We start from the raw sequence: 14,811 nt of genomic DNA, 5'->3' as shown, positions 1-14,811 counted from the left end.
CTGAACAAAAGACACAGGGCAAGTGAACCTTTAACAGACGAATTGCCAGAAGTGAGTTTTTTTAGTTATACAGAACTCTTTCAGACACAGACAACCAAAGCAAAAAAAACCCACAAGTTTTTTTTAAAGTTATATGTTTCAGAGAGCCAGTACAGTTTTAAAACAAAGGGATGGTATGGTATAACGTTTAAACAGGACTTAAGTGTTTGATGTTGCTGGAGGCACACAATTTCCCAGAAACAAAGTAGCAAAACTTTTAAAGACACAATTACAGACATCCCATGGTCAGTGCAGAGTTATACCTTTCTAAACCCACGGCAGATTGTAACACTGTGTAGGAAGAGTGATCTCACCCTCCAGGTTGTAAAGTCACTGGCCTTTAAAGCATAATTCCACATTGGCCTTCTGGATTGAAGGGGCCCATCAAGACATCACTGAATATTGCATTATTATTGTGCCATGGGAATCATTTGACACTGAATTATATTATCCACGCAAAGAAAATTCAGTTTGGAATTGTTGCTATAGCACTATGATAGCTCAATTCCAACAACGTATAGATGCTGTGCAAAATAAGTGCGTCTCACCTGGAAGCAATTCTGACTTTCCATAAACAAACACCTAATGGCTATGAGACTGTTTGAAGAGAAGCTACCTAGGACAATAGTCATACAATAAATGTAGCAATTTGCATATCAGAAAAGGATATATTCCACTTCTTTAACTGAACATATATTTATTGATAATACATGAAACATGCTATGTTTACAACAGTGACACACACGCTTCAATTATATAACAAAGTTTTTTGGACAATACCAGAGATTCTGGAATCTTGAGAGGTCAGAGAAAGATCTACAGCAAACCTATAAAATGGCCCAGGAGCCTACAAGTCAGCACCTCAGGGATTACTCAGCCCAAATCCAGCCAGTGGCAGCCATGATACACATTGGCTCATCTTCATCATCAGCAGGCAGCCATTGAACTGGCACCACACAATGCCTTCACTGAAGGTTCCAAGTCAAGTGACCTGTAGAGCAACTGGAGCTTGGTTCTACTTGCTCCTGACCCCCAGCGGCCCTCCTAAGCAGTGGCTCACTGGGAAATTTCTCTGCCCGTGAATCTATGAAACCTTTTCTGTTCACATCCAAATTACACTTCATCAGGGCTACATCACTTAATCCCCAATAGGAGACAACCCTCCCCCAAACCAAAATACAAATCACAGTCACCACCTCTGAGACTTTCCAGACTTTTTCCACTATTCCTTTAGTTCTCTTTCACCACAAGAACCTTATATACATGAATATTAGCTCATATTCATCCCTTTTCATCCTTGTGTCCTTCTTTTCTCCCCTCACTCTGTTGCCTCTCTTCTGTCAAGATGTAAACTGAAACCTTCTAGGAGCAAGGATCTGGTCCTTTTCCTTATGGTACTCTGTAAAGCACCAGGTACACCAATACAGTAGTAATAAAATAACAATAGTATGTGTTATTAAGCATGGAGTAAAACGTGCCTTAGAAGTGCTATCTTCTCTCATACTCAATCCGTATAAACTAACTGGGGTGATAGATTTCATGACACACTCAGGCTCTGTACCTTTATGAATTTGCCATAGAGCAATTTTAGCCCATTTGAAAATACCATCACTGTCGGCATGGTAACCACATTCGCACTTTCCTGAGCAGAGTATCACTCGCAAACAGTCATGGACGTCAATGGCACCGTGGGTGGGGAGATGTGGGTGATGGCTTTTTACAGTAATCTGTTGACTACACAGAGAAAGGTGTGGATAAGGAGGATCTCAGGCAAACTGCAGAGACGTTCTTTGAAAATAAGTTGAGGAGCTGTTTGAAAGGTTGACTGAAAACAGCAACCCTTTGACTAACACTCTTTACCCAAAAAATGAGCAGAAGAGGGCCACTGGATGCTGGGATTTGTAGTCCCAGCACCTTGTGATGCTTTATAAATACACTAGGCTAACTATTCTAGCATTTTATTTCAAACACAGGCCAGCTAGATATTTTTGGAAGTTTACCTGAAAGGAACAGCCAGCTTCAGCTAACAATACATTTCTGGTAGGCCTGAGGACCCAGCTTGCCCTTGGAACATGGGACTTGATCCCCGCCCCCCCAAACATAATAAACATATATCAGTCCATCAAGAATTAATAAGTTCCAGTCACCAGATATCAACATGTTCACGAATGTTGATAGGTTCAAGCACATCCAACCGTTTAAATTTGATGTTTATGGAACACAAGCACATGTCACTTGTGCTATGTTCAACACATAGCCATTCTGGCACTAAATTAATTATCATATTAGTAAAAACATGTAACCTTGACCAAGGCATGTTTTTTCTTATGCATCCCCTGTGCCTGCTAAGCTACAAGAAGAGACGATTGTGGGCACCCGTCTTAACTATATCAATCTGCATGCATATGGATGGGTGGGAGGGAGAATGATTTGACTGAAGAATTAGATTTGAGGAGAGCCAACCTGCCAGGTATTTGCTAGCAAAACAAAGAGGAAAAAAGTGCCTCACTACCTCCAGAAGGGCTAATAAAAAACAGGCATAGCAGCAGGCATCTGAACTGGGAAGAGGGGCTTCTGCCAAGTATGGCAACTCCATCTGGAGAAATGCTACTTTAGATCATGGCATACAGCCAGAGAAGGAGACTTCTGTAGGCAACAGCGCGATTATTGCTGCTTATTAGAAATCTCATGAAGCATTTTCAATATGCACTTCAGAAAGTTTAAGCCTGGAAACACAAACAGTTAACAGACACAGAGCAGGCAGGCAGGTGCATCGTAAAGCAGGGGTAACACTAAAGACTTGACTACCGGAGGTAGGCAGGGAAGTCTAAGACTTGAGGATCCTAAACATCTCATTCCCAAAGAGACATTTTATCAGAATTTATTCTTTTCAGAAGAAAGGCAACAAATTAAACATAAGCCAATTCAATGAGAGCCAGAGTGATGAACTTTTTAGACTCAAGAGATGTGGGTTCAAATCCTCACAAGTGTCACAGAAGCTCACTGGGAGACCTTGAGCCACTCACTGTTTCTTAGCTTAACCCACCTTACAGGGTTGTTGTGAGGATAATATGGGTAGAAGGGACATGTATACCACCCTGAGCTCTTTGGAGGAAGGGCAGAATGAAATCTAATATATAAATGATAAGCAAACAACTACACAGATCCACCAGCCTAGATTGTGGAAAAAACACATTATATTAATAAAATTTGAGGCTCTGACTGCCTTGTACAATGCTCAAAGACCCAGATCCTTTATATGCATACAGATGAATCCCCCTCTGTGCTTACTTAGACTATCAACTCAAGATCCACTGCAGGATCACACTGCCTTGACAACTAAAGGCCCACAATACTTGGGGTAGGGGAGATTGCTGGAGGAGTTGGAGGTCTTGTCTATTTCTCAGCCACTCTCCACCTCTGAGCTACTGGGACAGCTCCTCCATCACTCTCAAGGGGGGGGGGCAACAACAGGGGAAGTGCATGAGCCTTCTTTGCCCCCAAGGCTATTTAAGGAGTGAAAACAAATACAGAAGCATGGACAGGTCGGAATTGCTTAAGTGTGTGAGGAGGCAGAAGCCCAGCGGCACTACAGGGTAAGAAAAATAACAGGTGGCAGAGCAGCTAATATTTCTGTCTGGCCCACCAACTCAAAGTGGTTTCCAAGCTGTTTTACGAAAGACTGAACGCTGAACAGAAGAACAATATATAAAAACAATAATAAAACCCACACATACAGTACTAACAATAATCTAGGGGGAAACTACATTTTTGTCTTGTTTTTTTTTTTAAAGCAAACGATTATGAAAAATAATTTAAAATGTCAACATTTTAAAAAACAAACAGGGCAGTTGACATAAAATCAAAGCAAACAAACTGGCCAGCAGGTTGCAGAAAAGAAAAGCCATTAAAAGGCAGCAAATTGTAAAATATGTAGTTTATTTTTATGTTTTCCCTCAGTGTGGGATAGTATATGGAGGTTCCATCCTATAAGCCCAAAGTGTCTTTGGCTATCTCTGACTCTGAAGGGATAAAAACAGAAGTCAAAAAGAAAGTGGAAAGTGAAAAAAAAAGAAAAAGGAAACAGAAACAGAAAAAGAAAAAGAAGCTGTTGGTGCAGTTTCCTCGTAAGTGAGCTGGTAAAGGCAAGTGCTGACCTGCTCAACAGGCCTGCTGCAGCTGAGTGGGTGGATTTGGAAACTGACAGTGTAGGTGGTGATCTAAGCATATTTTTTATGAGTGAGCTGGTATGCTTAGTAAGTAAAGGATGATGTGTTGGCAGCGCTCTGAAATCATGCGCATCATTGCACATACCCTACTAAACAAACCACACAGGGCATTTCCCCACCCCCAACCTAGAATGGCTAGAAGTAGAACTGGTGGACCAACCATGCGACACAGAGATACCCTCCTGAGGGCCAGAGCAGCATCTCACAATGGAACACAGAAGGGGAGCTCCTCTACAGAGGAGCAGTTTTTCAACTCTTAAAGTAAACCTTCTTAGAATAAAGAGATTTAAAAACTCTTCAGCTCCAAAAGTGAACCTTCCCAGAAATAAGATGTTCCTCCAATTAAGGGGGGAAAGCTACACAGAAATTTAGGAAACACAAGTAAACTTGCCTCAAACACTTCTACAGGTACATCTCATGAGACTAACCTACAGGAGGAGCTCCTGTTCGGTGTCAGAGGCATGCATCCTATCGGTGGCTTTTCTCTCATGGATTTATTGTTTTGACTCTGCTAGTCACCTTGAGAAGATCTTTAGAGAAGTGGTCAATATATCTCCCGAGTAAATACGCAGAGGTAAAACCACACCAGTACCTCAGAGGCTGCCTACATGCTGGAGTGCCCAACAGAGCACCAGTCAGGCACAAGGCTTAGCTAGTGGCACACATATCCTCCAAAGTTGGTCACCGATGCAATGTGGGTCTGCAATAGGCACCCAATGCAACCATGACATGCAAGGAAACCCTGAGAAATTAGGTTCCTTCCTCCTACCCTCCTTCCGAGGTGAACAGCATGAGTCAAAGATTCCTCCCGGCAACTGCTTTCCCCCTCAGCTACACAAACAAGCAGAAACTGGAAAATTAGTCACTAACTGACAGGAAGGCCAGCAACTGTGGGTTACATGACAGAAAGTGCAAACAGAGAAGTCTCTATCTTTGAGAAGGGCTACAAAATACTAATAAGTCACGACTGGATTTTTACTTTTTAAAATTATTTTGGGTGAATTATTCTCTGTTTGTTTGTTTGTTTCATTTCAAGTACAAAATTACATAGTCCTTGTAATATGAGTGCATGGCTATGCATGCAAGCAAAGGGCCAAGTAACCTAACACACTGGGCATTCCACATTATATACCATAACAAGGTTACCATAACAAGGTTCCAAGTTATATACAGTATTGTGTCTTATGATGATTCTTTTCATAAATTTGTTAACTTTAACATCTGAAGGACCCATCGCTCACAGAGTATCTGCTTTGCATCCAGAGGGGTCCCAGGCTCAATCCCAGAAATTTCCCATTAAACGGAACAAAGCTGGGAAAGGCATTATGCTGGGACCATGGAGAGCTACCCCGACAGTGCAATCCTAAACAGAATTACTCCAGGCTAAGCCCATTGAAATCAATGGGCTTAGACTGGAATAACTCTGCTTAGGATTTTAATATGAGTCAAAATAAGGCTATTAATTAATTACTATAAGGGATTTATACGCTGCCTTTCCAGAAATCAGGTTGAGGTAGCTAAGTGGACCAATGACAAATTATAAAGCATCTTCCAATGGTCAATGGTAGTTCACTAACTCAAGAAGCTCATTAGATTTACTCCATCTCCATATATATTTTCAGTTCTCAGTATAAAAACATTATATATTTAATAGTAATGAGTATCCCCATCCAGTGGATCAAAAATAAATGATGGGGGGAGCACCCTAGGCGAAGGTATATGTTTCTGTAAACCCAGGAGAAAGTCCAGATTTGCAGGAAAATGTGAAAAGTTTCAGGTTGCAGAGCACTAGAAAAAAAACCAAATAGTAATAAACACTATATACATGAGCATAAGCAGTAGTGGGGGGGACTTAAGGTGGCACTTTAGGTTGTCATAGCAACACAAAATGGCATCCCAAAATCAGAAGTAAGTTGGGGGATAAGCCATAACACTAAGAGAATGGGAAGGAAACACTACCATGAGAGCTACAAGATGAAGGAAAAGAGAATCAGTGGAGGGGAGTGAAGGAAGAAAACAGTGAACAAGTGCAACCGGCAGCTAGGTGCAGACAAAAAGGTTGGGATAAGGGATGGAGACTGAAGAAGATATTCCCGTCACTGAAACTGGCAAAAGAGGCAGAAAGGGCATCAGCATTCCCTTCCTTCTCACCTCTGCTGCCTCCCATCATGCACAGCTATTAGTGCACGCACGTTCCATCCTGGAAAAAAGCTTTCCTGGAGGCAGAAAGGACTGCTGAGAGGAATATAGTAAAGTGTTTTCTGCTGACAGATCATGGGATCCAGCTCTTTAACTGGAGACATGAATGCAGAGAAGAATGAATGTTGCATCTCTGCATGAACCCTTGTTCTGTTCTGGGCTTGCTGGAAACACATTCAGAAGAGTGACTGACACAGAAACACCAGAGCTATCTCCTCTGCAGACAGATAATTTGTAAGACAATACTTCAATGAATCTCTTTGGGGGTGAGAGTGAAGGGTGACTAATTCTAATGCAGATTTTTAAACAATAAGTTGGTATCACCTTTGAGAATACTGAAAAATGTTTCCCCAAAGAAAGTGAGGAAACCTCCACAGGTAATTTGCAGAGGGAACCCAAACAAACCACAAGTAATGTATTACAGCTGCAAGGCCAAGGACCCTTAACACAATCAAACTCATCCCATTTTCAAACAAATATTTCTTTGACTTTAGAGACCACATTATGGCATATACAGCTACTGTGTGAATAACTCGATATCTGCCTCCCACCTTCCTGCCATATGTAAACTATGGCCTCAGTTTCTCAAAAGGAGCAGCACTTGCAACCTACCTATAGCAGACTACTAGACTACAGAAGTATTCATACAGTATATTAAATAAAGTTATTTAATCCTAGGATCACACTATAGAGACCTTTCACTGAGAAGTCGCTAAAAAGCCTGTTTATAGAACAGAAGCAGAGACTGCATTCATAAGTGCAACAAGGGCAAAATAATCCATATGGTGTGTTGATCGCCTGGACCGTAGCCCTATCCCCCACGCACCACATTTCTGTGCATGTCCTGCAGCCACAGTAAGGACAAGATGTTCAATGTGTCCACTCCTACTTCACTATGACCATGGGCCTACACGGAGATATTTACTAAGTACTTCCTTAGTGGCAATCTTTCACTTTGTTACCAGTTAAGAGAAGAACTACAATACACTTTCCCAGGTTTTGCCTACACTAGCAGTTCCTTTGGTACCAAAGGGGAGGAGTCTGTGTTTGATGCTACAGAGATGAAAGAGGAATTACCTTTTAATTAAATGCATCTCTCATGGAGAGGACAGCACACTTCTGCAGTAGCTTAAAAGTCTGCAACTGGAAAGAGACTTGTGTAATTGGCAGGTCTACCAGATGCAACTCAGAGATCTGTTCCTTCAGGGATTCCTTTAGACATACATTTTAGCCAGCAGTGCAGTTGTGGCTGTTCCTGCAGTTGCTCCGATACTAGTAAAAGAAAGTCTCAAAGTCTTTTACCCATGCTGGCTGCTGTTATGTCATGCATGTGGCACACCTCCCAGTGGGCCAGACATGGCTTGTCTGTTTGTTAACCACAACAGAAGAGCAATCCACGTGGACAGAATATTTTAGACTTTTCTTACAAGCAACGCAGCAACTGCAGGAACACCATCAGCTACTTGTGCTGGTAAATGCACCGTTTAAGGCGAGGCCAATCCCTTCAATGTACTCTTGTTCATTCGCTGGATTGCAGCCCCTTTAATTGCAGTCCTATCCCCAAGCATCATAACATGTGCCATTGTTCAAAGGCGTGCAAGCCAATCATACCCAGTTCACAGGATATGGACTACTTTCGCATGTTCCCTTCAAAACCAATGGCAGCGTTTTTGCTCATAATTGCCAGTTCTGCTTGTTGAGAAGTTATTGCCAGGCATGACTCCTTGGTCTGATTCACAAGAGCATGTTCATCACGCCATGACGGAAACATTAAGTCATGATTTGTACATGAGGATCCATCACCACCAATCAACGTCAAAAGTAACTTTCACTTCACCTTGAATCACTTCAAACATAATATTTTTCAATGGCACAAATCCATACATTCAGGGATGAACAATGTTTTCAGCAAAAGCACATGGTACAGCCCTCTCAAAGCCACTCCTGAATGCAGATACTAGATCATGTATCTAAATTCTCCCTCACATCAAATCCTCATAACCCAGGAGGTGAACAACAGTGACAGATAAAAGGCTTCATCTTAGCCAACATGTCATTGGGGAAGTGGGGGTGAAACTTCTTACTCATACTGTTCCTCTCAGGGAGCTCAAAACATAAGATAGGAGGCAACACCACTTTGGCCACTTTCCTACCCATACTCTTTACTGCTCCATGCCCACTTACATTCACTCCTGCAGAGAAGGTTTTCTATGTGCAGTTTTTTTCCCTTCACGTGAGCTGCCGCCTGCAGTCTGGAGCTGCAGCGTCCCAGAAGGGCTGTATTACTTCGGAATAAGCAGATGTCATTTGATGATTCACAGCTCAGAACTGAGTCATTAAGCAAGGGGATACTGGGTATAAGCAAGCATGACCAAAACACCTGACACAGAGCTGCAGTGGATAGTCCTCACTCTATGCAGGTACATAGGGTGCTGCATCAACTCCCCAGTTCATGTGGCTGAAGATCTCTAAAGTGAGAATATACCACTGCAAGTCAATACCTAGGAATCTTCCAAAGCACCCAATCTATGCACTTCAGCATCTATCCAAAAAGCGGAGCTAGATGTTTTCGAAATGTCTGCACTGATTATTGTGGCATAAGACACAAAGCCAAACTTTTGTTGGATAGCTGCCCTTTTGGCAGCCCCACTTGAATAAGCAATCTACACATCTGAATAGACAACAATGCATTTTTATGGACACTGATGAAGCAAAGTGCAATCTGAGAGGCACACCCACAGGACCCCAAGCAATGACATGGAGGAGCGACTCTCCAACTCTGACCTCTTGTGAGATCAGGTGTGTTTGCTCTTGGTACACTGCATTTTTTTAAGTGTTGAAGTTTACACTTTGGTACATTGTGGAAATTCCTAAGGAACTACTGGCTGTTCAGCATTTTCCTCTGCTATGTTCATCACAGGCTCACAGTCCACTAAAAGCGCACCAAGAAGCACTTATGAACTCTGGACCATAGTTTTAAAAACTATTGTCACAGGATGCTGAGACTCAACTCTCAGGCTGTGAGCAAACTAAGAGTGGTACCCCAGAATCCTCTCCGATACTGCAAAAGATCCTGGATGCAACTCTCAGACTAACAGACCAATAGGTTGCTGCAATAGTAACGGCTGGGTGTAAACAAGCAGTGATTCCTTCACACTAGCATCTTACATTCAGAAAGGAGGAACCTTTACCTGGTTCAGACCACCCGACTTTCTCTTCTTCAAGACTTCACACTTTCTCATCTTGCAAACCTGGTGGCTGGTCCTTCGGTTCACACAATGGGTGCAAGTTCCACAATTTTCCTTCCTCAGACATGGGACACAAAGCTTGCAGCGCTTCCGTTTCTTCCGGGGAGGGGTGGTGATATCAGACCCGATGCCACTGCTGTCATCCTGCGTCACTGTGGGAAAGCCCCCATTGGACTTGCTCAGCATCTCACCGTTGTCAGGGTAGTGACAGGTGTCTTTCACCGGTGACAAAAATGGGATCTTCTTCATGATTCTGCCTTCACAGAGGCTGCTAAATATGGGGCTGTCCGGTTCAATGTGAGATTTTGCAGCCTTTTTAGAATGAAAGGGAGAGGGGAATCGACAGCTTTAAAAATAACTTTAGGTCCCTTCAGGAGTCCAGCTTGCTCTGGGATAAAAAAAAGAGAGACTTAACTGCTCTTCTTGCTGAATTTCATCTGCGTTCCCCCGCTAACATCTGCCCTCTTGCCAGAGAGCCTCCCTCCCAACCAGCGCTGGGCTGAGGACAACGGAGGTCCGAGATCTCGCCTCGAGAAGAAACCATCCCGGGTACCAGAACAACTTTGGGTGGGATGAACCTGGAATAAGCGCGCAAGTCTCCCCTCAAGGCAGTCCCAACGCAGCGGAACCAGGGAGGGGCCCGCCCAAAAAGGGGAAAGCGAACCCTACATTCGGCAGCGCGGTTTCCTCCCGCCGGGCTGGCTTGGCGACCCGCGGCAGCCCCTGCAGCCCTCACGGAAGAAGGCGCGCTCGTTCCGAAGAAAGGCGGCCTCTCCGCGAGGCGCCTGCAAACTTTAAAGCCCGACTCTCCGCCACCAGCGGCCAATTCTTCGCCGTCGCCAGCAGAAGCATGGGGAGCCGCTGCCCCGAGCGCCCGAGACCGCTTTGCCGACACGCGCCTCCGCCGCCCCGCCACTCGCCCGGCCGAGCCCCCTCGGAAGGCGCGTGGAGGAGAGTCCCGAGCGCCCCCGCCCCCTTCACAAGACACAAAGGGCCATTGACGGCCAGCCGCCGGGAAGGGGCCGCGCAAGAGGCGTCCCGAGCGCGCTCGGCCGGAGCGGGAGGGCGGGCGGGGGCGGCTGCCCGGAGGGAGAGGCGGATAAGAAAGGCGCGCGGAGCCAGGGAGCGGCGGCTTCGGGGCCCCGAGGAGCACGCTGCTCCAGCCGCCGCCTCTTTGTTCTGGAGGTTCCGCCCGCAGCCCCAGCCAGCCCGCTCCAGCGCCCTCCCACTCGGCGGCAGGGCGGGGGCTGGGGCTGGCGAGCGCGCACGAGAGGCTGGGAGGCACGGGGGCGCGGGCCCGCCCTCCACGCGCTCGGGGCCGGGCAGGGCGCGGGGCCCACGAGGCAAGCTTCTCGGGCAGGCGCTACCCCCACCCCCCGCAGGGTGGCTCGTGGCGCTTGGGCACATGTGGGCGAGAGGGGAAAGGCTAGCGCCCAAGCGGACGCGCCTCTTCGAACCGGTTTACACGTGCAAGAGGGCGAGGTGGTGGAACTTCCTGCACATATGGCAGCTTTCAACGTTCCTGTAAAAACTTCCTTGCAACACGATGACAAGTTTCGTGACTAACCACTCGGGAGTCCAGTCGAGGTTTGGGGGTTATTTCTTCAGAATCATAGATTGCTAGATCGCTTCAGCGTTACAACAATATATCGATATGACATTAACAATCCCTGCCCAGGAAAAAAAATCCCTCACTGCAGCGATAGGTGTACCACTTATTCCTCAGTAATCAAAAAGTTTGAAAAGCTTAGGTGCACCTTATCCTCCATCCCAGCTTCCCTTCATGATACAGTTGCCAACTCCAGCTTGGGAAATTCTTGGAAATGGGGGGGGGGGGCTGGGGAGTAATATCAGTGGGATATATAATGCCACCAAAACACAAAATGATAGTTCTACTGTATAAATACATCATATAGTATAGAACAAGAAAGTTATTTATTAATAAATATATTTGCATAAGCTTCATTGCCTTGTTCACCTAATCATTTCATTCTCTGTATAACATAATATTGTATGCCAACAAGATTCTCAGTGTTTCAATGTTGTCAGTTTCACCATTTTTATCACATCCCAGGACAGAGAGAGAGACATCCAGTGATAAGCAAAATCTATTTTTGCCAATTTATTGTAACGCGTTATACAGTAGCAACAGTAGTTGAGAACTTAATTGTAACATTTCCCCCATCTTTATAAGGCAAAAGACCCATGCCTTTGTAAAATAGGCCATGATATGTTCTTTTATGACTTTGCTGTTGTAAGCAAGCATGCATGTTACAAATCCAAGAAACTTTTTTTTAATAATGGCCCTACAGATGTCCTTCTGATGACAAAGAGCAAAGCACAAAATCTGAAGAGGTGCAGACCAGACACATTTTGCCCACTTCTGTAGGATGTACAACATTATAGTTCTTTTCATGTTTGTTTTAAACGACCATTTTCCTCTTTTGCAAGTGCAGCCTCCAGAATTACTTTTTAAAACAAGAGAATGGTATGGGAAAAGAAGGAAACTTTAGCCATTTCCTTCCTTGTGGTTCTGTTGCAGGCAAAAGCCGCCCCCTTCCTCCAAGTTGTTCCAGTTCAAGCTTTACAAATACCCATATTTTCCCCCAGTGGGGATAAAAACAGCCATGTTAGAATATTACTACAGCAGGCAAAAAACACCGTCACATCAGCCACGGTGGGAGGCACAAATAGGTTATCCTTCTATCAGTAGAGAAAGCTCATTAACATTGCTCATATTCTAGCGTATAAACCGCCACACATACCATGGAGAGCATCATATATGCTGCATTTGATTTCTCAGCTCCCCCTCCAAGCAATCCCACACAACAGCTATTTGCTAGCTCTTATCCCCCTGTACAGTTTAACCAAGGGAGCCATCTGTTCTTTATTACTATTGCATGATCTAAAGCATCCATGCACTAGGCATCATTTAAAGCCTCTATCATGGAGCTCAGGCTAGAGCAAAACAAAGTAGTTCCTGTAATAATGAGATGTAAAGGAATTTTGCACACCCGTTATGTTGTTGCGCTTGTCCTCCATCCCCTCCAAGGCAAAATAAAGTGTCACAGGAGACTATCACCAAGGCCACCTCCCCACATCTGGACAGAAGAGCTTCCAGGTCTGAAAGCATGACAAGCTCCACTATCCATGATAGAAATTAAGCCCTGGATCTAGCCCTCTGAAGACAATTATATATTTATTTATTTATATATTTATTTATTTATTTTATATTCGGTTTATATTCCGCCCTCCCCCCACACCAGCAGGCTCAGGGCGGATTACAACCAAATAATTTAAAATTACATTAAATAGTTTGTACAGTTTAAAAACCAATAAAGCATTTCAAAATTACATAGTTAAAAGTACATATATCCACAGCAGCACAATAATCTGACCACTCATTAACCATCTCCAGAGCATCGTAGCAGGGGATTAGTAGGGAGGGCATGTTCTACCGGCCAGGGGGCTTTGCCTAGCATTGCCCGTATGCCTGGCGGAACAGCTCCGTCTTACAGGCCTGGCGGAAAGATAATCCCGCCGGGCCCTGGTCTCATTGGACAGAGCGTTCCACCAGGCTGGGGCCAGGACTCAGAAGACCCTGGCCCAGGTCTTGATCTGGCTTTGTCTCAGTACTAGACCAGTATCTGCAATAGAAAACTGGGATTGGTTGGGGCTCTCTGTCACAGTCCCACACACCATGTACACAGGATCCATACAACTTGTTTTTTAAAATCTCACAATTAAAGAACTTCCTACCTCACTTGGCATGAACATCAAATTCCCACCAAGCCCTTTGTTCTCTAGATATCCACTCACTGTCACCATGCTCAAAGGATATTGACTTCACCAAGGAAGTCAAAGTAATGCATGATATTGGTCTGGGCCAGGCCAGCTCCACACCCCTGGCAGAACAAAAGTGCCACCTACTGTAAGTTAAGACCTGAAAGCTAAGCAGCATTTGCCAGCAAGTTATATCCCACTGGACTCACTGGACTTTTTCAAAGTGAAAATATTTTAAATCACACTATTAGCTATGGGTTGCTTTAAAACAATCATTTTCCATTCAAGGATTTTTCAGAAAATGGTAACATGTTGGACTTATCTAGCAGATATGATAATGAGGTAGATTTCCAGATAATAAGGTAGATTTCCAGCATGATTTGTGACTGAACTGGAAGGGATTACAAGTAATCACGCAGTTTGATTCAACCTTTCCAGATCCAAGACCCACTGAGCATAAGATCCACTGGGCTGTAAGCGCATGTCACATGACAGGAAGAAGGAAGCCAGAGTTATGAGCTCACTGGAGTTGACCAGGACCACAGGCAGCACAGCAAGAGCACCTGGCACAGGAAACACAATATGTGCACCAGTTGGTATGTGCTGTTGTGAGGAACAAGCCAAGGGTCAAAGCTGCAGAGGAACATGCTTCATCAGCAAGTTACCTCATCTCACTAACCTACAGGCAGCCATGGTCCTAAGAAAGATCAAAAAAATAAAAGCCTTTTATTAGAGCCATCCACTCACACACAAGTGTACATAACCCAGTGGTGCTCATTCTGTAGCTTGTGGAGGGCCACATTTACAATTACCATCATCTAGAAGAGCCATCTTTATTTCTATCCTTAGCATGATGCCTGAACCACGGGGAGGCTAGCAGCTTACCTCTTCTTCCAGCAACAGCAGCTTCAATGTGAGAATGAACTGCCAACGAGCAGGTACAGGCCTTGCCTACTTCCCTGGAGAAAATGGTGCAGGTGCCACTTGAAGAATGGTGCTCAGAAGAGTTGCAAGTGACATCAAAGGGCCACATAGGCTCCTGGGCCACTATGTATTACCGATGTATGTTTTCCAGAATTCTTCACCAGGCTTTCCATTAAATTTAAAAAATGAAGGCAGTGGTGGGAAGAAATATTTATTTATTATCTATTTATTTTATTCAGTTTATATTCCATTGTCCCCGCAAGCTGGCTCAGAGTGGATCACAGGAGGTCATAAATACAATAAAAACAAGATCGCATAAATTAAAAACATTCAGTCAGTTCAACAAAATGTATATAAAACAGCTGCACCCATATTGCACATCCACTAAA

The 14,811-nt window shown here is 44.4% G+C and overlaps 1 protein-coding gene across 1 annotated transcript in view; it reads right to left on the bottom strand.

The window, feature by feature from the left end:
• TET3 (tet methylcytosine dioxygenase 3) overlaps window positions 1-10,089 on the bottom strand; it is a 90,807-nt gene extending 80,718 nt beyond the window's left edge. Inside the window, exon 1 of the mRNA XM_054997326.1 lies at window positions 9,659-10,089. Within this exon, the coding sequence (XP_054853301.1) occupies window positions 9,659-9,964 (306 nt within the window). The 5' untranslated portion in view covers window positions 9,965-10,089. The remainder of the gene's footprint in view (window positions 1-9,658) is intronic.
• Window positions 10,090-14,811: the final 4,722 nt, after the last annotated feature.

This window comes from Eublepharis macularius, chromosome 14, assembly GCF_028583425.1.
Source record: "Eublepharis macularius isolate TG4126 chromosome 14, MPM_Emac_v1.0, whole genome shotgun sequence".
Lineage (NCBI taxonomy): Eukaryota > Metazoa > Chordata > Lepidosauria > Squamata > Eublepharidae > Eublepharis > Eublepharis macularius.
The sequence above is the reverse complement of the archived record's forward strand: the minus strand, read 5'-3'. Positions and strand labels throughout refer to the sequence as shown.